The sequence below is a fragment of the Neofelis nebulosa genome, chromosome 17 (assembly GCF_028018385.1).
Source record: "Neofelis nebulosa isolate mNeoNeb1 chromosome 17, mNeoNeb1.pri, whole genome shotgun sequence".
Taxonomy (NCBI): Eukaryota; Metazoa; Chordata; class Mammalia; order Carnivora; family Felidae; genus Neofelis; species Neofelis nebulosa.
Genome location: NC_080798.1, coordinates 60927712 through 60947701, shown reverse-complemented (window position 1 = coordinate 60947701; position 19990 = coordinate 60927712). Strand labels below are relative to the sequence as shown.

Here is a 19990-nt window from a genome sequence, read left to right as displayed (position 1 = left end):
AGACTTTATCGACGCTGGGGGTTGGCGCCATCTCTGGGCCTGGCCGCTCCCGGCCCTCCGATGGGTCCGATAGCCGCTGATAGATTACCCGAGATTGCCGCAGCCAGAGCCGATCACTGACACTGCTGGGCGGGGCGCGCACCACGTGGCCGGGGCAGAGACCGCGGCGCACCCGGGGGAGGCGGCGGGCCCAGCGGGCGGGAAGGCCGCCCCGGGGGCGGAGACAGGAAAGTAGGGCCCGAGAAAACGGGCGCCCAGGCCGGCTCCGCAGTGATTCTGCAGATGGGCCGATAAGGGCTGATGGATGGGAGCGGGGGCCGGGCTAATGGAGCCGTCGCCGGGCCCACGCGTCAGATGGATGGAGGCAGATTGCTTCCTGGAAGGGGACGGGGCTCCAGTGTGACAGGGCCCTGCCATCGGGGGGGGGGGGGGGGGGAGCGGGGGGAGCGACGGCCTGCTAGGCTCCACACCACCCCCCTCACCTAGGGGGCTGGCTCGCCCTCCTGCACCGGCCCGCGGGATGGCCACTGCATCCCCGAGAGGTGGGGACTCCCCAGAGCCGGCTCGGGGCCCTGGGTTCAGGATTTCATTCACACCGTGGCACCGGGGCCCCTCTTCCGGGCCAGGCTGTCCTGATGCTCTTTCTGGGTGAGGAGCAGAATGCACACCCAGGCCTGGGAAACTAGCGTCCAGACTTGTGAGCCCAGCACCCCAGGCTGTGTCTCCTGCCCCTGGGGGATGCCACGCAGGGTGGAAGAAGCCAGGGCCTCTGGGCTAGGCTTTTTCCCTGTTGGGTGTGGCCAGGTCCCAAGCAGCAAATCTACTCTGTCCCCACTGCACAGATGGGGAAACCGAGGCACCGAGAGAGTGGAGGGGGCTTCCCGGTCCCACAGGAAGTCAGTGGCTCTGCAGGGTTGAGCCCGAACCTCCCCGCCCAGGGGGCACCTCGTCCCCACGGGGGCCAGAGAGAGCTGAAGAGTCCAGGAAGCTGGAGTGAGGCACATTGCAGCTCAAACCCTCCACCCACCCTAAGCTTCTTTCCTCAACTGAAAACTGGAGGCTGAAAATCAGCCTCAAATTTCTAGACAGAGTAGAACGGAGGCTGCCAGGGGCCCAGGAAGGAGATGGGGGGACAGCATGGGGAGTTAGTACTCAATGGGTACAGTTTCTATTGGGATCTTTCACTACAGTACAAAAAAATAAAAAGTCTGCTGTCCAGTGCTGTGGGGCATCCAGCAGGCGCCACATAAGTGTCTGTTCCCATCATCCGAGGGGATACAGACGCATGTGTGCACAGCCCTCCACAGACACGCGACTTTCTGCTCCACTTGCTGGCCGTGGAGACTGAGGCTGGGGCCTGCAGGGGCCTGGTCCTGCATCGATGGACAGGGTGGGGGTGCTGGGGGCCGTGCTGAGGCTAGGAGGGAGGCCAGACACACTGACCTGTCCCATGAATGGTCCTGGCCAACCTTCGCTGCCTGTCAGGGCTCGGCCCTGTTGGTCTCTCACAGAAGGGCCGAGGCCTGAGGGTCTTATGTGACTGGCCCAGAAGGACCCAGTGAGTAGTGGGGCTGGGATCTGCACCCAGGCTGTGTGGCTCCAAAGCCCGTGGCCTTGACCTCTCTAGGGTGAACCATGGTGATGATGGCTGTCTAGCTGCTGACCTGAGGGTCAGGATAGAGTAAGTGGAGAGGAAAAGTCTGGTCCCTGAGGAGGAGAAGGGAGGGGAGGGGCTGTGCGTTCCCGTGTCCTACCCCACATTCGGGGCCTGCCCGCGATGTGGCTGCTAAGGGCACACAGGAAGGCGCTGTGTGTCCTGGGGGCGGCACTGGCATCTGAACTGAGCCCTGTGCAACGCACGGTGGGGGCGGTCACTTCTCCTCCCCACCACGGTAGCTCGTTCCCTGCTCGCGACTTTTGCCTCTGCCGTTCCTCTCCCTGGAATGCTCTTTTCAACACTTACCACCATCTGTCCCTCCTTAAAGTCGGCTTCAGTACGGCCACCTTGCCTGCCAGGACCCCAGTCCCCCAGCTACAGGGGGACCCTCCGTCCTTAGCCTTCATTCCTGGTATTCCTTCTCTAGTCCCCCACCAGTCTGGGGCTCACCAGTCTGGGGCAGGGACCGAGCCCCTGTGAGGGTCATGGGGATCCCCGACAAAATCCCCAAAACACCAGGGACTCAGACAAGTTTGGAGGCCTGAGCGCACAAGGATGTCCAGAAGTCAGCCTGCTGTCCCTGTTCCCCCACAGTCAGCCCCCAACGAAGCAAGCCTCGACCCTGCTGCAGGGACGGGTCCTCATTGTCTGCTGGTTATGACCCCTACTCCCTGGGCTTTGGGGCTCTGTACACGACAGTGGTCACTTGGAGGCACTGACTCCTCTTCCTTTCCTTTTCCCGTTGGTTTTGCTTTGCTTTCCTGGGCCGGGGCTGGGGGGTAGGGCACGGGGAGGTTGAAATCAATTGAGAGAGTTGATTGAGCACCTGCTGTATGCCCTGCACTGTCCTGGGGGAGACAGAGCTGCTACAGAATGGGGGCCCCCTGTGGAGAGTCTGCGGTGGGTGCCGGGGTGCCCCTCTGGGGCGATGGTTCCTATGCACTGCCTTTTCACCCTTGAGTGCTGAGTCCCTCTGACTCCTGCCCTGGGAGGCTGTGTCACCTGTCTTAAAGGGGGTGAAGGGGCTTGGCTGAGGCCACAGGGCAACAGCCTGGTTTTGGTCCGTCAGCCCCCTCCCTGTTTCCTCTCCTTAGATCTCAGCCCAAACCTGTTCCCTCCTTGCCACTCTGCTATTTTCCACTTATGCATTTTTGAAAAACACCCACGCCTGTGACTGGGGTTTCAGGTCACGGAGTCCTGCAGGTGCTGTGGAAATGGGGGGGCGGGGGGGGGAGGCGGCTCCAGCCAGGCTCTAGGCCAGCTGGGCCTATGCAGGCCCCGTCTTACCGACAAGGCAAACTATGGGGTGCAGAGTGACTCTGAACACAGTGAGAACACCCAAAGTTTCTTGAGCACTTCCTGCAGACATCGTCTCCTGTCATGTAAATTTCTGAAGATGGAAAATCTGAAAGACCCCAAGTTTCTAGAATAAACTACAACCACAGATAGGCTAAAGAACCCCCTGAGAAAGTCTTGTCTCAGCCCTCATTGTCTGGATGGGGAAACTGAGGCCTAGGAAGCAGATGGTCCTTGTCAGAGGACACAGAGACTGCCCTGAGAGGCAGGCAGATCAGACCCTCCCATTCGACTGATAGGAAAGCAGGTTTGGCAAAAGGGTTGGGACTGTCACTCATTAAAATGGTACCACGGCCCCGTCGCAGCCTGGTGCTGCCGCGAGCCTGGCAGTGTGAGGTCCTGGATAAGAATCATAGCGGAGGGGAAGGCAGAGATGGGGGGGACAGCATTCACAGAGTCTGGAGGTGCCCCCGACACAGGCAGGCGGAGCTGGCCGGCCTGGAGCTGCCCTGCCCCATTTTTGAACTCAGTGTTCCCATCTGGGAGTCAGAGTTGGCGGAGTGATCTTGGGAACGCCCAAGTCCTGGTCCCTTAATTGGGGCTGTGGGGATCTGGGCCCTGAAGGTCAGCAGGAAGTCATCCAAGGGCCAAACTGTCTATCCCCAAGCGCCTGGGCAAACGGATGGCCCCACTAGCAAGGCCCCGGAAAGGCTGGCCCTTCCAGAGCTGGGGGGATTTCCATCAGGGGGTCAAGGTCCGGGCAAGACAGTATCCCCTACTCCATAAATTAAGGGCTCCTCCTCGAGGAGCCACGCCCCCTCTGAGGTGGCCCCGCCTCACGCGTGGAGCTCAGCCAATCCCCAGGCCTCACAAACGCTCATTTGCATGTTCGCTCCCATTGGCTGCAGGAACACAGATCCTTGGTTCCCAGGCCGCGGGGGCGGGGCCTGGGGAGGAGTTGAGTGGGGTTATGGCCTAGGGGTACGCTGGGCTCTGGGGGGCGGGACTAGGAGAGCCTGGGGAGGGGGGACCCTAGGCTGGGGGGGCGGAGCTAGGGGAGCTCTGGGCTGGGGGCTGGGGGGGCTGGGGGAGGGTGGGGGGCTCAGCGGGGTGCGGGCGTGGGACGCTGGGCTCTGGGAGCCAGGGGGCCAGGGGAGCTCGGGGAAGGGGGCTGGCCTGGGTGCTTGGAAGACGCTGGGCTCTGGGGGCTCGGGCTAGGGGTGCTGGAGGGGGTTGGGCGGGACGCTGGGCGCTGGGTGGGGGGGGGGCCGGGCTCAGGCCTCTGAGGGAGCAGGTTCTGGGGGTGCCAAGCTCTGGATGACCCGCCCCAGACCCAAGTCTGGGACACAAAATGGCCACTTGCCACATGGGGAGGTCTTTGGTTATATAGTACCAGCTCTTCCTTTTCCTCTAAAGCTCCGTTAAATCCTCAAACTCCCCCCTACCCCGCCCATTATGAATGACTCAGAGGGGGAAAGAGACCGACCCAGGGTCACGTGGCCAGGACGCAGCCACACAGCTGGGACCTGGCCCCTCATCCCAAGGCTGGGTTCCCTTCCTCCAGGGAGGGCTTATAGGGGGAAACTTCTTTTCAGCTGCTTCTTCTCAGGGAGGGCTAAGTTTTGGCTTCCTCTGTAAACTAACGACGAGGACCCCGATGATTTTAAGAGGCCCCGAACCCCCCCAGCAGATCTAGTGGTATCCTTTTTCGGGGCGCCAGGAACTGCGGGGCGGTGGGCTCGCGGTGGGAGTGTGAATGTGCACGCGCTTTTGTTCCTGGCATTTTGGTGGGTGAGATAAGGGAACAACAGCCAGGCTCAGAGAGAGCAGGCAGATAGATAAGGTGATAGGGTTCCTCCAGCACACACGCCTATCGCCTTTATCAGAGTTCCCTTTTCTTTCTTTCTTGGGTGGGGGGGGGGGGGGCAGGGTGGAACACACCCCACCCCCACCCCCCACGCCGGGGAACTGAGGGGTGGGGGCCTCCCTCGCTCAGGTCCCTCCCGCTGTGTCCAGCACGTGGAGCCCTGGCCTGTGCCGGGACCGGAAGGGTGGGGGGTCCCGGGACTGCGGTCACAGCAGGGACCAGCAGCAGCTGTGCCTCTGCCCTTGCAGCTCCACGGAAGGGCCTCAGATGGGGGCGGGGAGGCCCAGAGAGGAGACAGACAAGGGGGCGGGGGGGCCTGGAGGCCAGTGGTCTGGAGACCGGGTGCCGAGCGCTCTCTCCAGAAGGCCTGTGAGTCCCTGTGGGCGAGGCTGGGCAGGACCCGGAGGCCTCCCCCAACCAGGCCTACAGGGCGGACCTGAACATCTTCAGCCCCTTTTACAGATGCAGAAACCGAGTCTCAAAACAGAGCCGTGCCTGTGAGCCACAGCAAAGGGGGGGAGCCTGGACCCCCACATCCCATCTGTATTCCCTCTGGCTCTGGGAGCCAGACTCCCAAAGACCTAACCACACACAGCACGGTGTGACAGGGGCTCCGTGCTCTGTACCCAGAGCTATTCACCAAAAGCAGTCCAGGGAGAATTCTGGTAGGCTCCCCGTAGGGTGTATGGGCTTGGCAGCCCCAGGGACCTCAACCCTGCACATGTCCCTGGAGGGCACGCCCCCACCCGGCTACACATGGGCCTGGGACACTCTCCCACGTCTCTCCTGCCTTTGTCCTCAAAGGCTAAGGAGGCCAGAATTATGATTATGCCCATTGCACAGGCAAGGAAACTGAGGTCCAGGGACATGAAGTCACTTGCCCAGGCTACCGACCCAGGAGGCAGAATTTGAACCCTGGTCACTGCACACTACGCTCATCCTCCTCCCCCACATATGCACCCATTTTACTGGAAATAGCTGACTTCCTTTAGAATATTGAAACAAACCAAAACCCAAAAGACACAAAGAAACCAATTTTATCACCAAAGGAGCCTATTTTCTGGGGGCAGATGATATGACCCCCCAGAGATAAGCAGGAGTAGAGGCACCTTGTCATCTGCTCATCTCAGGCAGGGCTGTGTGGTTCCAAGCATGCACTCACCCTCTCTGTGCCTGGGCCTTTCTCCCCTAAATGGAGGGAGCAGACCCTTTAGGGGAGGGGGGCGGGACTATGGCTACAAACACCCCCCAGATCCTCAGTTGTGATGGAGATGCAGACCTTGGCCAGGACGCTATGTCAGTCTCTACTGCTCCCTACTGTGCTGTGTGACCTTGGATGAGTTGCTCAACCTCTCTGAGCCTTGAGTCCTCTTCAGAGAAGAAACGAAATCAGAGGTAAACTTTCCAGGGCTGCTGGGATGCTACAGGGTAGCAGAGGTCAAGCCCAGGCCTGGCATACAGAAAGCACTCAGTAAAGGGGGCTGCTACCTAACAAAGACCACCATGAGGATTGTTACAACTGTGGGGTCCTAGAACCACTCAGAAATGTTGCTGACTGCCCACTCACGCCTGCTGTCTCTGGGATCACAGAGAATCTCATTTCTTGGGAGTTGCTTAAAAAACAAATACAGAGATGGGGGGGGGGGTAGTGGCCAGCAGCCCTGCACCTGCTGGGAGCCCCAGGCATGCCCCCGGGGCCTTGGTGTCCCCACTCACACAGTGGGGGGTGCGCACAGCTCCACGGTTGCCTGGCCCCCACGCGGCCGCCGCACCTGTCCCTCAGCGGGAGGATTAGCCACACGCGGGCCCTAATCGCTGCTAATCGCGCTACCGTCATCGAAGGATCTCGGATCGGCTGAAGGAGGCGGCTTTATCCAGACAGACGCGGAGATGGCACCATAGTCCCATCTGGGCGCCGAGCGTCACAAGTGGCAGGCGGGCTGGAGGGCTGAGGGAGGCAGGGTGGCTGAGGATGGTCGGGGGAGAGAGCCGGGAGCCCCCTGCCTCCCCAGCTGCAAGAGAAGCTCGACTTGGTCCCTCAACATTTATTGGGCACCGGCTGTATGACCAGGTACTGGTCTGGGTGCCGGGAGTCAGCAGACACCCAAACGGGCAAAATTCTTGCCCCCGGGTGCTGTGTCCTCTCGAGGAGTGCAGGCCCATTTGTCAGATGCTGAAACTAAGGCCAGCGTGTCCGGAGTTGAGCCCAGGCAGCAGGTCCGGACCCCTGCTCTGGCGGAGTGCCTTAAATCTCCCCTAAAAAGGCTCACGCCCCAGGCCAGGGGGGCCCTTCCGTCCCCCAGGACGACTCCTGCTGCTTTTGTGAGTGGAGGCCGGAGCCTTCCCCTCCCCGGCCGGGCCCCTGGACACTGTCGGTCCAGAGGCCTGGGGAGGCCTGGGAGGAGCAGGCGGGCCCCGGGGGCCGGGAGAGGCTGGGAGAGGCGGCCAAGGGCTCCCCTCCAGGGCCCCCACCATCCCCACCCTCCTCCCTACCTTCTTTTTCAAAAACATAATTTATCTGTGTATTATCAAGAAATCCAGACACTTTAATCAGTGAGCTATGAAGTCAGAATTTCCATTCTTATCTGCGGGAGGAGTGGAAACGGAGGAGATAGGCGGCAGGGACGGATCGCTGGTGGGGAATGTTAATGGGTGGGGAGGCTGGGCTATTGGCCACGGAGACGCCGTATCTCCCCCATTATCAAGGCCGTATCTCGCCAACCATCTCAGCGCAGTAATGGGGCCAGTTCAACTTTCCGAGTTATCACAGGAGCTGAAACCCGCGCCCGCCAGAGGCCCGGACGGGAGACAGTTCCGGGCGGACGGGGCTTCGGCCGGCACAGCCAAGAGGCAGAGGGGGACAGCTGGCCTGGCTGGGGCCCCCGGGGGCCTGGGCGCCCCTGCCCCTGACCGTCAGGGCCACCACAGTGAGCGTAGGGGTTCCCTCTGTGCTCTGGGAAAATGTCTGGTTTTGAAAGAGCCAGGCGTGAGCATACTGTACAGGAGGGGAAACCGAGGCAGGAAGCCATCTCAGGGTCACAGTGGTCCCAGGCCCACCTGAGCTGTGCCAGGCCCATGAAGTGAAAGAGGGCTGGGGGTGTGGAGGCACAGCGGGTGGGGGTAGGAGGTGAACCCCATGCCCTCCCACCTTGTGGCCTGCAGGGTCCCCCGACCAACCTGGGGCCTTTTCCAGGCCCTAACCCCAGCGGCAAAATCAGCAGGTAGGGACATCCTGCTGGGCTCTGTCCCTGCAGGTCCTGACCTGAGGCTTGGCTCCACAGCCCCTCGGTGGCCTGGCATATACTCAATCCACCCCTCAAATGGTAAAGGGTCTCCCCGCTCCCCTCGGGCCTCCTGCAGAACAGACCCCAGGGGGTGGGGCACCCCTGGCCCCTGCGTGGAACACCCCTGTTCATCCAAAGGAAGGGACCCCAAACCCACTCATTCCCACCCCGCGAGGATTTAGTGATCCCACTTCACGAGAAGCGTCTGAGGGGTGGAGCAAGTCTCCCTGAGGACCGCCCACCGCATGGGGCCCCCATCTGACCCCCTGGGTCCCGGGAACTGCCCTACCGACTGGGTCCGTTGGGGCTCTGGTCCCTCTCCCACAACTGGAGTGCAGGGCAGCAACCGCCTGGGCCCAGAGAGGGGAAGGGACTCGCCCAAGGTCACACAGCCGGTGAGAAACAGCCTGGTGACCACAGCTGGACACTGCCCGGAACCACAGGAAGGCCTCGGTTTCCTGGACCTGAGCACGGGTGCCGCCAGGCCGGCAGGGAAGCCAAGAGAGCTCAACTTGTGGAAACCCCCACTGTAACCATCCTCTTCCTCCTCCCCCAGGGTGGGGAGCTCGAGCTGCAGCCCTGGGTCTGACCTGTAAACCCCCTAGGCCTCAGTGTCCTTCTGTGCACTGGGCTAGTCACTGAGCGTCCCTCAGAAGTTACCGGAGGAAAGGCAGGAGCCAGTGTCTTTAAGTTTTGGGCCCTCGGGAGGGGCTTCCTAAGCGCTCAGGACGGCAGGATGAGCCAGCGGGGGGGCGGGGGGGGGTGCAGACAAGCTGGGTTTGGATGGCGGGAGGCCACTCGAGGTCCTGTGGCTGCCCAAAGCTCTGAGCTCTGAGCAGAGGCCTTGTCTTTGGTCTCAAGCGTCCAAGCACCCAATGCCAGACTCCCCCCACCGAGCCCTCCCTGGGGGCTAAGAATCTGCCCCTGCCTGCCAGGCCCTGTCCCCAGTGGAGGGCTCACCGCAGGACAGAGGCATGACCACCTGGCCCCGGGCCCCCTTTCCTGGGTCTTACTTGCAGCACAGAGGCTTGATGGAAAAAAGGGAAATTGAGGCAGGAGAATGTGACAGGTGCGAGCACCCAGGGCAGACGAGGAAAGCCTCAGGGCTTGAGTCAGACACCAAGAGGAACGGGCAGGAAGCAGGCCTAGGGCGACCGAGGAGGGGAGAGATGACCCTCTGTCCTCTTCACTTGAATTCTGTCACGCAACCCCAGTGACACCCCAGCTCTGGCCCAGGCCGCACCCGCTACACCACCTGCCCCCACCCCGCCTGCACCGTAGGCATCACTGTTCCATTTTATGGGGGAAACCGAGGCTCAACAGCTTGCAGGGGGCCTGGGCGCCCTCAGAGCCCAGCCTGGTATCCCCATGACATCTCCATCTTGCAAAGGTGAGGACTGAGCCTCGGGAAGGCGGGGTAACTTCCGTACACCTGCAGAGTTTAGCCCTGCAGCCCTGCAGGATTCTGGCTGTGGCAGCCCCCACTGTGGCCACCCCCTCCTTCCAGGAAGCGGTGTGCCTGCCACTTCCGGGGGTCTAGGACACAGCCCCCCCCCCCCCCGCCCCCCGCCTGGGAGCCATGGCAGGCCTGCAGCAGACCACCCTCTCGACCCCGTCTGTATCCTTCCTGCTCGTGCGCCGGGCACGGCCCTGCTGTAGCCACCCGCCCTTTCTGGTCCTGCATTTCTTTGTGTGTCAGATGGGTCGAGAACCCCAACCTTAGCAGGCATCGAGGAGAATCACATGTGAAACCCAGAGAAACCCAGGCTCTGAGCGTCCACACCCTCCGGTCCAGGGGAGGCAGAAAGGAGGGGGTGGAGGGGAGGGGCTTGCTTATCGGCCTAACCCAGCTCTGGCCCAAGGTCACATTCCTGACCCAGCGGGGACACTGCCTTCTCCCAAACAGGGGGCCTTGGAAGGTGGAGGAGGAGGGGGGAGCTAGGCTGGAAGGGTCCTGGAACAGGTGGCCTGGGGGAGCGGAGCAGGCACTGTCCAGAGAAGCCTCTGCCCACCCTGGGGTCCAAAGACCCAGCTCCTGTCGTGTGGCCTCGAGGGTGTCACAGTCTCCCAGGGCCTCAGTTTTCTCATCTGTAAGATCGGTGAATCGATAATGACAATGAGCCTAAGAGCAGGTAAGATGCTTGGGCAAGAGGAGGACTGAGGAGGGCCCGGGCCCCGCCCAGCCCAGGGTGTGACTGGGCCCCTCGCCCCCCCCCCACCTCCCCTGCCCACAAGTCCCTTCAAAAACTAACACCCGAAGGCGCAGGGGGGCCGGACACAGGGCTCCGTGTGAAGCGTCCAGTCCCCCAGGCTTCTCGCAAAATCTCAGTAATGCAACCAACAGCTCCCAGGCCTGCCACATCCACTGAGGACATGACCTTGGGACAGCACTTTACAGTTTGCTTTTGAGACCTCACAGACCTCACGTAAAGGCCCGAGGAAGGAGGTACGTTCTTGAGCTCTTGCTTCAAAAGTGGAAACTGAGGCTGAGAGAAATCATTTGCCCACAGGGTCACGGTGAGGCCAGGACTCAAGGCCAAGCAGTGGCCTCCCACTCGGGTGATGAGGGCTGGCCTTCTGCCCGGTGCCCTGAGGCCAGCCCAGGCCTAGAGCATAAAGCCTCTGCTCCTGGTGTGGGGACACGGTGGGGACGGAAGCCCTGAGGTCCCGGAGGGAAGGGCCTCTCCACAGCCTGCCTAGTGGCCCCTGAGCAGCCAGGGGCCGGTGACGGCAACAGGTCATCCAGCAACAAACAGCCTAGGTGCCCCCCGAGTGCCGCTGTCATCAAGCACCCACGGTAGCCCAGCCCTGCTCGAGCCCGGGCACAGCCACGAGAGCGGGGACGGCGTCACACCCATTCTACAGATGAGAATCGCAGGACTGGGAACGAGAGAGACACTCGCCTAGGCCACTCAGCGGGGGAGCTGTGCGGAGGTGACGCGAGAGTGGCACCATCTCGGACGACACGAGTCTCCCCCGGTTTCTCATGGCTGTGCTCGGGGGCCGGCGATGTCATCATCCCCGTTTTTACAGATGGGTAGACCGAGGCTCACTCGGGCGGGCCTTGCTTACAGTCCCACTCCATTTCATGCCATGTCTCCATTAGGTCATTTATCTGACAGAGTTCTGGAAAGCCCACTATGTGGGGACAGGACAGACCCAGTCCCTCCTCCTGGGCAGCAGAGATCTGAGCTGCCCGTGCAAAGGCACCGGGGCCAGAAGCGACTGAAAGAAGCCAGCCCCTCAGCTGACACACAGGCCCTGGTGAGGGGCTGCCTTGGGAGCTGCCACCCCCAGTCCCCACGCAGAGACTCTCCTTCTCATAGGAACACACGAAGTGCAACCTGATGGTAGCTAAGCCCTTACCTATGGGCCGGGTGCCTCCCTCTGTGACGGCTGAGGACACTGAGGCCCACAGGCGGCCAGGAGGTACATGTGGAGGCCAACTCCCTCTGCAGGCACTGCCCCCCACCCCCGACTCCTGTTGAGTGGGGAGTGGTAGACAAGGCTCAGTGAGCACAGCTGGTTGTGGCCTCAGTTTCCCCCTCTGTGAAATGGGAGCGGAGGCCCTGGGGCAGCTCCAGGGGTATGGTGGCTGGGCGGGGGGGCTGGGGGTGGGGGGGGGGGCAGGAGCCCAGGCCCGGGTCTCTGGGCCTGGCGATACCAATCAGTGGGCACCAGCTGCCTCCAGGAGGAGGCCCGTCGATGGCAGATAGGCCGGCTGGGAGTATTATTCACGAGTCCGTCAAGCCCCAGGAACGTCTGGTTGGCATAGAAACAGGAGATAAGGGGTACAATTAATGGCATCACATTCCCTCCTCCTTTCTTCCCCAACTGACCCATTTAAATCCCTGGCGGGGCTGGTGCCACGCTGGGCTCCCAGTGACCTCCAGGGAGGGGCTGGCTGGGCAGGCAGGACTCGGCCAGAGCTCAGGCCCCCGGGCAGGGCTGGCTGAAGTCTCCCCAGGGGCCACCCCTGCGCAGTAGGGTCTCAGGAAGGAAGCGCCGGGAGATGTGGCAAGGGCTAGGCTGGCGAGGGACCCCGGCGTGCCTCCCCTCCCAAAGGCCCATTTCACAGGTGTGGAGACTGAACCCGGACAAGCCTGGGGACAGCAGCAAGAGGAAAGCAGCGTGAGGCTCACAGGCAGGCTGGTTTGGAGCTTGGGGCCAGGCTGCCTGCACCCCAACTCTGGCTCCGCCATTGTTTTGGGCGAGAAACTTAAGCAATCTGTGCTCAGTGTCCTCAGATGTAAAGCTGACAAGAATAGGACCTCTTTTAAGGTAACGTGTGGCCAGGCACAGAGTAAGCTAAGTATTAGCCAATATGATTATCACTGTCCAATGCAGGAATGAACTGCTCGTTTTCCCTGAGGCCCAGGACAGCAGGAAAACTAAGCCATCTGGAGCCAGGGGGAACCCAACCTCAGGGGTGATGGCTGGCCCCCAGGGACCACCAGGCCCTTTCAAGTCTGGGTTCGGGGCTGGGGGCCCATGAGCAAAGCCCTCCTGGCCGTCTCAGCCCTTCATCCCCTCGGCTCACCACAGATGGGTCCCCGTGCCCCCAGGGCTCTGAGGAGGGGGCCGAGGCCAGTGGAGGACAGGACTTACGTCCCTGTTGACAACTGGAGGGCAGGCACTGTCACACCTGTCTTTCAGAGAGGGGACATGGAGGCCGTGGAAGTGAACTGCCCACGGTGGCCGTGCACCAGGACCAGCAGGTGCCCCGCCTCCCAGGTGCCTCCCAGTGAGGTGCGGCCTTGCAGGGTGGCCCCTGCGAGCCAGGCAGGCTCCCAGGGGCCTCCCGTAGCTGGGAGGACGGTGTGCAATGTTGTGTGTGCGCCAGCCTCCCATGCCGACGGAAACTCCAGGGGAGACCACCCCCTCCCCCTACTGGGCCCGAGCCAGGCCCCCCCCGGAACCGGCCCTCACCAGAAGGCACTGGCGGCCCCACAGGTGGGTGTCGAGCTGCTGGAGAGAGCGGAGGGTGAGTCTGAAGCACGGAGTGAATTAGTCATCCTGTGGCCACCAATAATTTCTTTAATCAGACTCCAAGCATGTGTGAAAACACCCTCACAGGAGACAGAGTGGCCGCTGGGGCCGGGGCAGACGGGGCAAGTCCCCAGCTTCCGCTGGAGGCCCCTCACCTGGCTGGCCTGGGTTTCCACTTGGTATCTAGGACCGTGGTCCCTGAGGGCCCTCCCACTGCAGTGACATCACCAGTCGGACCTGGGGGCTTGTTCCTGTCTGTATTTTTCAAGAGAGGGGAAACCGAGGCCTGGCCCCACCCTTCTTATCTCATTCTCACCTCCTCACACAGGCATCCCTTCCCTGGGGTCCTGTGCCTCCGAGCCCTTCGCCCCCCCCCCCTCCCCCCAACAGCCAGGAATCATCCCGTTTTTCAGAGCTCAGAAACTGAGGCCAGCCCACTGTCCCTTGGAGGCACCTCTGTGGCTGGCCTATTCCTGACCTCGATGAAGGTACCCCCTTCTGGGACGTGTCTGACTGTACCTGTTACTTTACGCCCATCCCCCACCCCCCACCCACACCTAAGACAGGGCTGGGACCCAGGGCACACATAGAGCAAGTGCTCAATAAACCTGCTGAATCAAGGGGGGCCTGCTCAGAAAGACCGCCAGCGCACTGGCCTGCCCCCACCGCAAACAGCCTGGGCCATGGAAACCACCTGGGTGTTTTTCAGTAAAACTCCAAGCAGGCTACATCGAAAACTTGCCAGGAACGCACAGCAACCCTAACGCGGTGGAGAGGAAAACACGCTCCCTCCTGGAGGTGATAAACCCCACCTCTGGCTATCTCACACCATCTGATAGGAATCGGGCGGGGTGCCCCCCCCCCCCTACCGGGCCCGGAGCTCCGGGCCAGCGAGAGTCATTTTCCTTTCATTTTGACGGACTGTACCACCCGCAGGGGAGGATCGACTTCTTGGCAATTAAGTATGTTTGGGAAGAAAACTCGCCCAGACGACCCGCAGCAGACGCCCTCTCCCCCTGCCCCGGCTCTGGGCCGGGCCGCTCTCCCAGCCGAGACCACCCCCCCCCTCCCCCCCCCCGCCCTCGCGCCGTGGTTGCCTCGAACCCGGCCGGGCCTGGTGGCCATAGATAAGGCCTCTTATCGCTCTTGGCGATCGCCATCCGGCCGGCCGGCCCTGCGCTTATCGGAGCTCACATCGACCCGGGCGGGAGGACAGCTCGGCGGGCCGGGGGTCCCGAGCTGGGCTCTGCCCCTCGCTTCCAGCCAGCTCGGCCCCAGCCTATCGTCTCGGCCATCTGGCCGGCCAAGGCCGCGCTCCTGCCTCGCCCTCCCCCTGCTCCCACGTTTGAAGTTAATAACTGGAAGCGCCTATCACCGCCGCCATCGGTTGCGCGCCTTATCAGCGCGGCACATCTATCTCCTCGCGGAACAAAAGGCGCACAGAGGCGCGGGCAGCTGCGCCCCGGCTTGGTGAGGGCGCGGGGGGCGGTGGCGCGCAGCGCCCGGTCCCCTCCCCCTCCACACCCCGCGGCCTGGTCTCAGGTGAGGCCAGCGCGGCGGGCGCACAGCTGCGAGGGCCGCACGCACAGCCGCGGGCAGAGGGCGGGCGCCGCCGCTTGGTGACAATCAGCGCTCGCATCTTAACTCGCCAAGATCTGCCAGAGGGAGGAGGCGCCCGGGGTGGGTGCTGCGGGGGGTCTGCAGGGAGGGTGCCCAGCCCGCCTGCTGCGCCCCCACTCCTGCCCGGATCCTGGCCGCGCGGAGGGTGAGCGGCGGACGGGGAGGGGGTGGGGAGGGCTCGCCTGCGCGCCCGATGCGGTCCCAGTCCCCAAGGCGCACCCTTGGCCGACCCAGCTGGGCCCCGGCGCTCGCCCTGCTCGAGGCCTTATCGGCGCTGTCGATCGGTTCCCAGCCTGAGATCTCCTGCCCGCGCTATCTGTATTTCTCATCACGCTGAAACACATACACGCACACACGAGAACAGACCCAACAGAGGCGCACAGGGGAGGAGGGGAAAAAGAAACCAGAGAATCAGCGCAGATCGGGGACCCGTGGGTGGTTTTAATACTTAAGTCGACTTGATAGAAGGCGACTTTCAGCAAACAGCTCCCGCTTGCACACTGGGGGAGTGGGTTACGGGAACCCAGATTTATGCTTGCGTGGCCCCTTTCTAGGACCTGAGGGGTGGACACTTCCCCAGGCGCGCGCACACGGGATCCGGGTGGCCGTAGTCATGTGGACAGAAGTGGCATGCCTGGGCGCCTGAGGCTGGGCAGAGGGCTGGGCCCCCCTCTTCGCTTCCCATCTGGCCTGGGAGACGCGACCCCCGGAGGAAATCTCGTGCCCAGGCCCTGGCAGCGAAGGCGCGAAGTTCTTGGCGTGAGGTGGGGAGCGGCGCTTCCTGTGTGCTCACGCTCTCGCTCCTTGCGAGTGGCCCAGAGCGCGCGGCGCTGCTTTTACCACGGGGCTTTGGCAGTAAGGACTTAGACCGCGCCGTGCCCCTGGGGAGCGGACCGCGGGCAGGATGGGCGAGAAACATGGGACGCAAGCGGAGGCGACGGTGACCTGGGGCCTAGTCTCTGGAAGCCCCCCTTTCCTGACTTGGAGTAGTAGGATAGCCCCCTCGGATGAGCGGGGTGCGTGTGTGTGTGTGTGTGTGGGGGGGGGGGGGGGTTGCCTGCTTGCTGCACGTGCGGCATTGGCCGGGACAGAGAGTAAGGTCGGACCTCCAGGAGGCTGTCCCTGGGCAGGGAAGGGTCGAGTTCGAGACCCCAGCGACAGAGCGCGGGGGTCTGCGCGGCTGGAACCGAGCGCACGGGCTGCGGTGGCTGCACCGGCCCCCCATCCCCAGCCACGCGGCTCTAGGGCCAGCAGAAGAGGTGGTGGGAGCGGGCCGGTCTCCACCACTCAGCCATGCGTTTCCACGCGGCCCGGGTGCCCCCTCTCCCTCCCAGGTCTCCCTGTTTCTCCCTCTAGATACAAAGCCTGGGAGAGTCAACCGCGCGGCGAGATAAGATCACAATTTCAGCCCGTCCCGACAGAGCGATCTTATCAGGATGGGACTTGCAGAATGGAATATTTTAAACTTTATCTGAGCCCAGATCGGGGCCGCCTTATCGCCGCACCATCTCAGGGATGCGGGGGAGGGGCAGGACGCGAGCTGGCCGCGCCCCCAGCCGCCCCGCTCGCGGCCCTCCGGGCGGACGCTCCTCCCGGCCCGACCCCCGGTCCCTGAAACGAGACGCGGGGGCCCGGCCCGCCGGCGATTAGATTACCGCGCGCGGGGCGCACAGCGCGGGGGGCGCGGCGCGGGGTGAAGGTCGCGGGCAGAGCCGGGCCGGGCGTGTGGGGGCGGGCCGGCGGGGGCCGGCGGGGGTCGGGGGCCGGCGGGCAAAGTTTGACTCACGCTTGATCTGCCGGGGGTTGCTCTGTTTCCTCCTGGACATGTCTCCGGCGCCGCGCGCCCTCCCGGCGGCCGCCTCTAGCCCCTGGCGGGCGGCGGCGGGCGGCGGGGGCGCGGCGGGGCCGCGGGGCGGCTCATGCCCCCGGCCCCCGGGCTCCGCGGCCGTCCCGGCCCGCGCCCCAGCCCGCCGCGCCCGGCCCGGAGCCGCTGCGGAGGCCGGAGGCAAGGCCCTGCGCTGCGGGCGCGCCGACCGCCGGGGGCGGCTGGCGGCGGACTGTTGCCAGCTCCTCGGCTCCCGCGCAGACGCCGCCGCCGCCGCCGCCGCCGCCGCCGCTCGGCTTTTCTCAATGGAACCTGCGGGCAGCGCGCGGCGAACCGGGCGGCCTCCGCCGGGGCGCTCCCGGCGGGCGGGCGGGCCGGCGCGGCGGGGGCGGGGCCTGCGCGTCCCCGGCGCCTCGCCTCCGGCCCCGCCCCCGCCGCGCCGGCTCCGCCCCCCGCCGCGCCAGCCCCTTCCCCGGGCGGATCCAAATTCCCTGCAGCCCGGCCCCGCCCCCGCCGCCACGGCCCCGCCTCCGCCCCGCCGCGCCGGCCCCTCCCCCGGGCGGATCCTGGTTCCCTGCAGTCCGGACGGCCCCGCCCCCGCCGCGCCGGCCCCGCCCCACCTGGCCCCGCCCCCGGGTGGACCTCTGGCTTCCTTAGCTCCTCCTTCAGTCCCGCAGCTTTGTCCCCAGGCCTGGCTCTGATTCAGCGACCTTTCGGTCCCGCCGCCCCGCGGCTCCGCGTCAGGCCGAGCTTCGGGCCTCTCTGGACACGCCCCTAGGGCCTAGCTCCTCCCCCCAAGCGCGGCCCGACCCGGTTCTGCTCGCCCCCTCGCTCCGCCCCAGGTTTCCCGTGGCTCCGCCCCCAGCCCCCCGGCCCCGCCCAGGACCCCTGGGCTCGACGACTCGCCCCGCCCCCCGCCTGAGGGGTGCGGGCAGCAAGGGCCCGGTCAGGAAGCCCTAGGCCTCGACGCCCCACTGTGTCTTGAGCCAGATTTGGGGTGTGGAGTCCGCTGTGGCCGGGTGGGGGCTTCCGTCTGAGCCTGCGGTGGAAGAAGCATCCCTGGGGTCCGCCGTCCAGATGAAGCGTGGGGACCTCCGGGCCCTCCTCCCCTGGGCTCCGGTCTGATTGTAAATCCGGGAGGGTGTGGAAGCCGGCCGTCCGTCCCTGCTCCCCCTGCAGCAGCCCGCTCCTCCCCAGGGCGCCCCTGCTGAGGGGCCGGGGAGGAGGCCCCTCCGTGGGCTGAGCCGGCACCTGCGTCCCCTCCCGGCCTGGGACAGAGTCAGTACTGTGTGTTCTAGCCCTGGAAATGGAGACCGACTCTCATGTCTTTGGGGATATGTTCATGGGATCCCAGAGGCCCCCACCCCCCACCCCCTTTTCCGGTGCAGCTCAAGTCCCAGAGCATTAAGAGCTGTGTCCCCAAGCTGAATTGTGTTCTTTTAATATTCTCGGCCTGCATTTGGTACCTGCTCCCTGGGCCCTTCATTCAGAAGAAATAGGAGGGAGAGCAGGGCCCAGGGGCTGACCAGAAGACCTTTGCAAAGAAGACACCTGGGTGCCTGTCCAGATGATTATCACAACGGTCACCTGCAGAGGCTGGCCTTATGCCGTGTGCTCTGCCTGTGAGACACTCCTGTTATCTATGCCCCTGGCCCATGGAAGAGAAGGGCTGCCCCTGGGGCCTGGGCACTCTCTCTGGCACCACCACTGCTCTCCAGGGGCCTCTGGGCAGGAGAGTGGCTGCTGGGCAGCCTCTCAGTCAGGAGGCTGAGGTCCCCCCCGGGACCACATGTCCACCCCTGGACAGATGGGCACACTGAGGCCAGAAGGCCAAGAGACACGGCTCACCAGCTCTTCCCGCTCCCCGCCCTGGGCCAGTGGGTGCAGCCTTCCTGCAGCGGCCTGGTGCTTGGACCCTCTCTGTGGGGGGGGGGCCCATGGTTGGCTCGTTCGCTCAGGGCTCCCACCGGTGCGAGCTTTCCGTGGGCCTTGCCATCATCCCCAAAGGAGGGCCTCTTTACAGGGTGGGGACCTGGGGGTGGGGCGGGAGGGGGCTTCCTAGAAGCGGGGCTGCGGGCTGGCACCAGGGCTGGCCTTGAGGCCCCAAGCCCCGGGCTGGCGCTGCTGCGATGGCTGGAGGTGTGTGTGGTGGAGGATGGCGAAGGTCAGTGGAAGAAAGAGGGCGTGACCGGTCGGTGGGATTTGGGGTGCAGGGAAGACAGGCAGTGCTTCGCTACTTGCTCCTCATATACAGTTTAAAAACCCGAGGCCCCCGAGAGGAAGGACACGTCGGAATTTCCCAGGGACTTAGAGGCAGAGGTGGGTCAGAAACAGAGCCCGCTGACTAGGACCGACTACCATTTTGGGGTATGCGTGAACACGTAGAGCTTCTTGTTTAAAAGTTGGGAATTTCAGGGCAGCCAAATTAGAGCATTAAACCAAGCGCACACGCCCATGAGGCCATGACAGTCCTGCCCCAGGCCAGAGCTGTTTCCCCAGCACCTTCCTTCTATACCTTGCTCCTTCCTGCTGTCCTGTGGGGGGAGGGGGAGGTCATGACCCCACCGTACGGAGACGGGGAGACAGTCTGCAGCCTGCGGGGACCAGTGGCGATGCCATAGGACCTCGCCTGCGCAGGTCCCACACCCTCGGGGGAAGTCTGTTGATAATGGCCACATGCTGAGGAAAGAGGAACCAGAAATGCTGTCAGAGGAAGGCCTGTGTGAGTTCACAGTAGGAGCCTGGGGAATCCAGGGTGGCTGTCTGGAGAAGGTGACATCGACGCGTGGCTTTGCAGGGGTCCCTGATCAGGTGAGAGAGGAGGAGCAGCGTGGGGTTGCTGAGGGTGTCCAGGCTAAGCCCACCCGGCCGCCTCCATTCCCCACGGACTGCCCCTTGTGCACCTGTCTCCACCTGCCCCTGCAAGTCCGCACGGATGGCCAGGGCTCACGTCGCCATTGGTGGAGAAGACAGGGCTGTGTTCAGCCAGAGTGCAGGGCTGTCGATGCCCGATGTGGAGCTGGGCTGCCTGGTTGTCCCGGCTCACTGGATCTGAGCTTTCTGGCAGCTGCCTGCTGGGGTCCCAAGACTCCCTGGAGGCCTCCTGGGCATGGCTTTGACCTGGGTGCCTGCTCTAAGGGCGATGCCATCACCACCGTCCGCCCCACCTTTGTGAGCCCTACTCTTGGCTGGTTTGTATTCTCTCACGACACACTGGCGCTGTGATCTGGAGGTTAGGACGTCAGAGTCGCCCTGGCAGAAACTGGCAGGGCTGGGCCTGGAATACATAAGACCTGCTTTCAAGCACCCGGTGGGCTGTCGTGGGGGTGAGGAAGACACTGAGGCTCCGAGCGGTCCTGCAGCTCAGATGATGTAACCCCAGGCAGCCGTACTCCAGAGCCCAAGTTCTTAACTCTGGCCTGGGAGCAGGGAGAACTGGGTCCAAGTCCCGC

The 19990-nt window shown here is 63.7% G+C and overlaps 1 protein-coding gene across 1 annotated transcript in view; it reads right to left on the bottom strand.

Moving 5' to 3' along the window:
* ZFPM1 (zinc finger protein, FOG family member 1) overlaps nucleotides 1-16618 on the bottom strand; it is a 66124-nt gene extending 49506 nt beyond the window's left edge. Inside the window, exon 1 of the mRNA XM_058706302.1 lies at nucleotides 16500-16618. Within this exon, the coding sequence (XP_058562285.1) occupies nucleotides 16500-16539 (40 nt within the window). The 5' untranslated portion in view covers nucleotides 16540-16618. The remainder of the gene's footprint in view (nucleotides 1-16499) is intronic.
* Between the last annotated feature and the right edge of the window lie 3372 nt (nucleotides 16619-19990).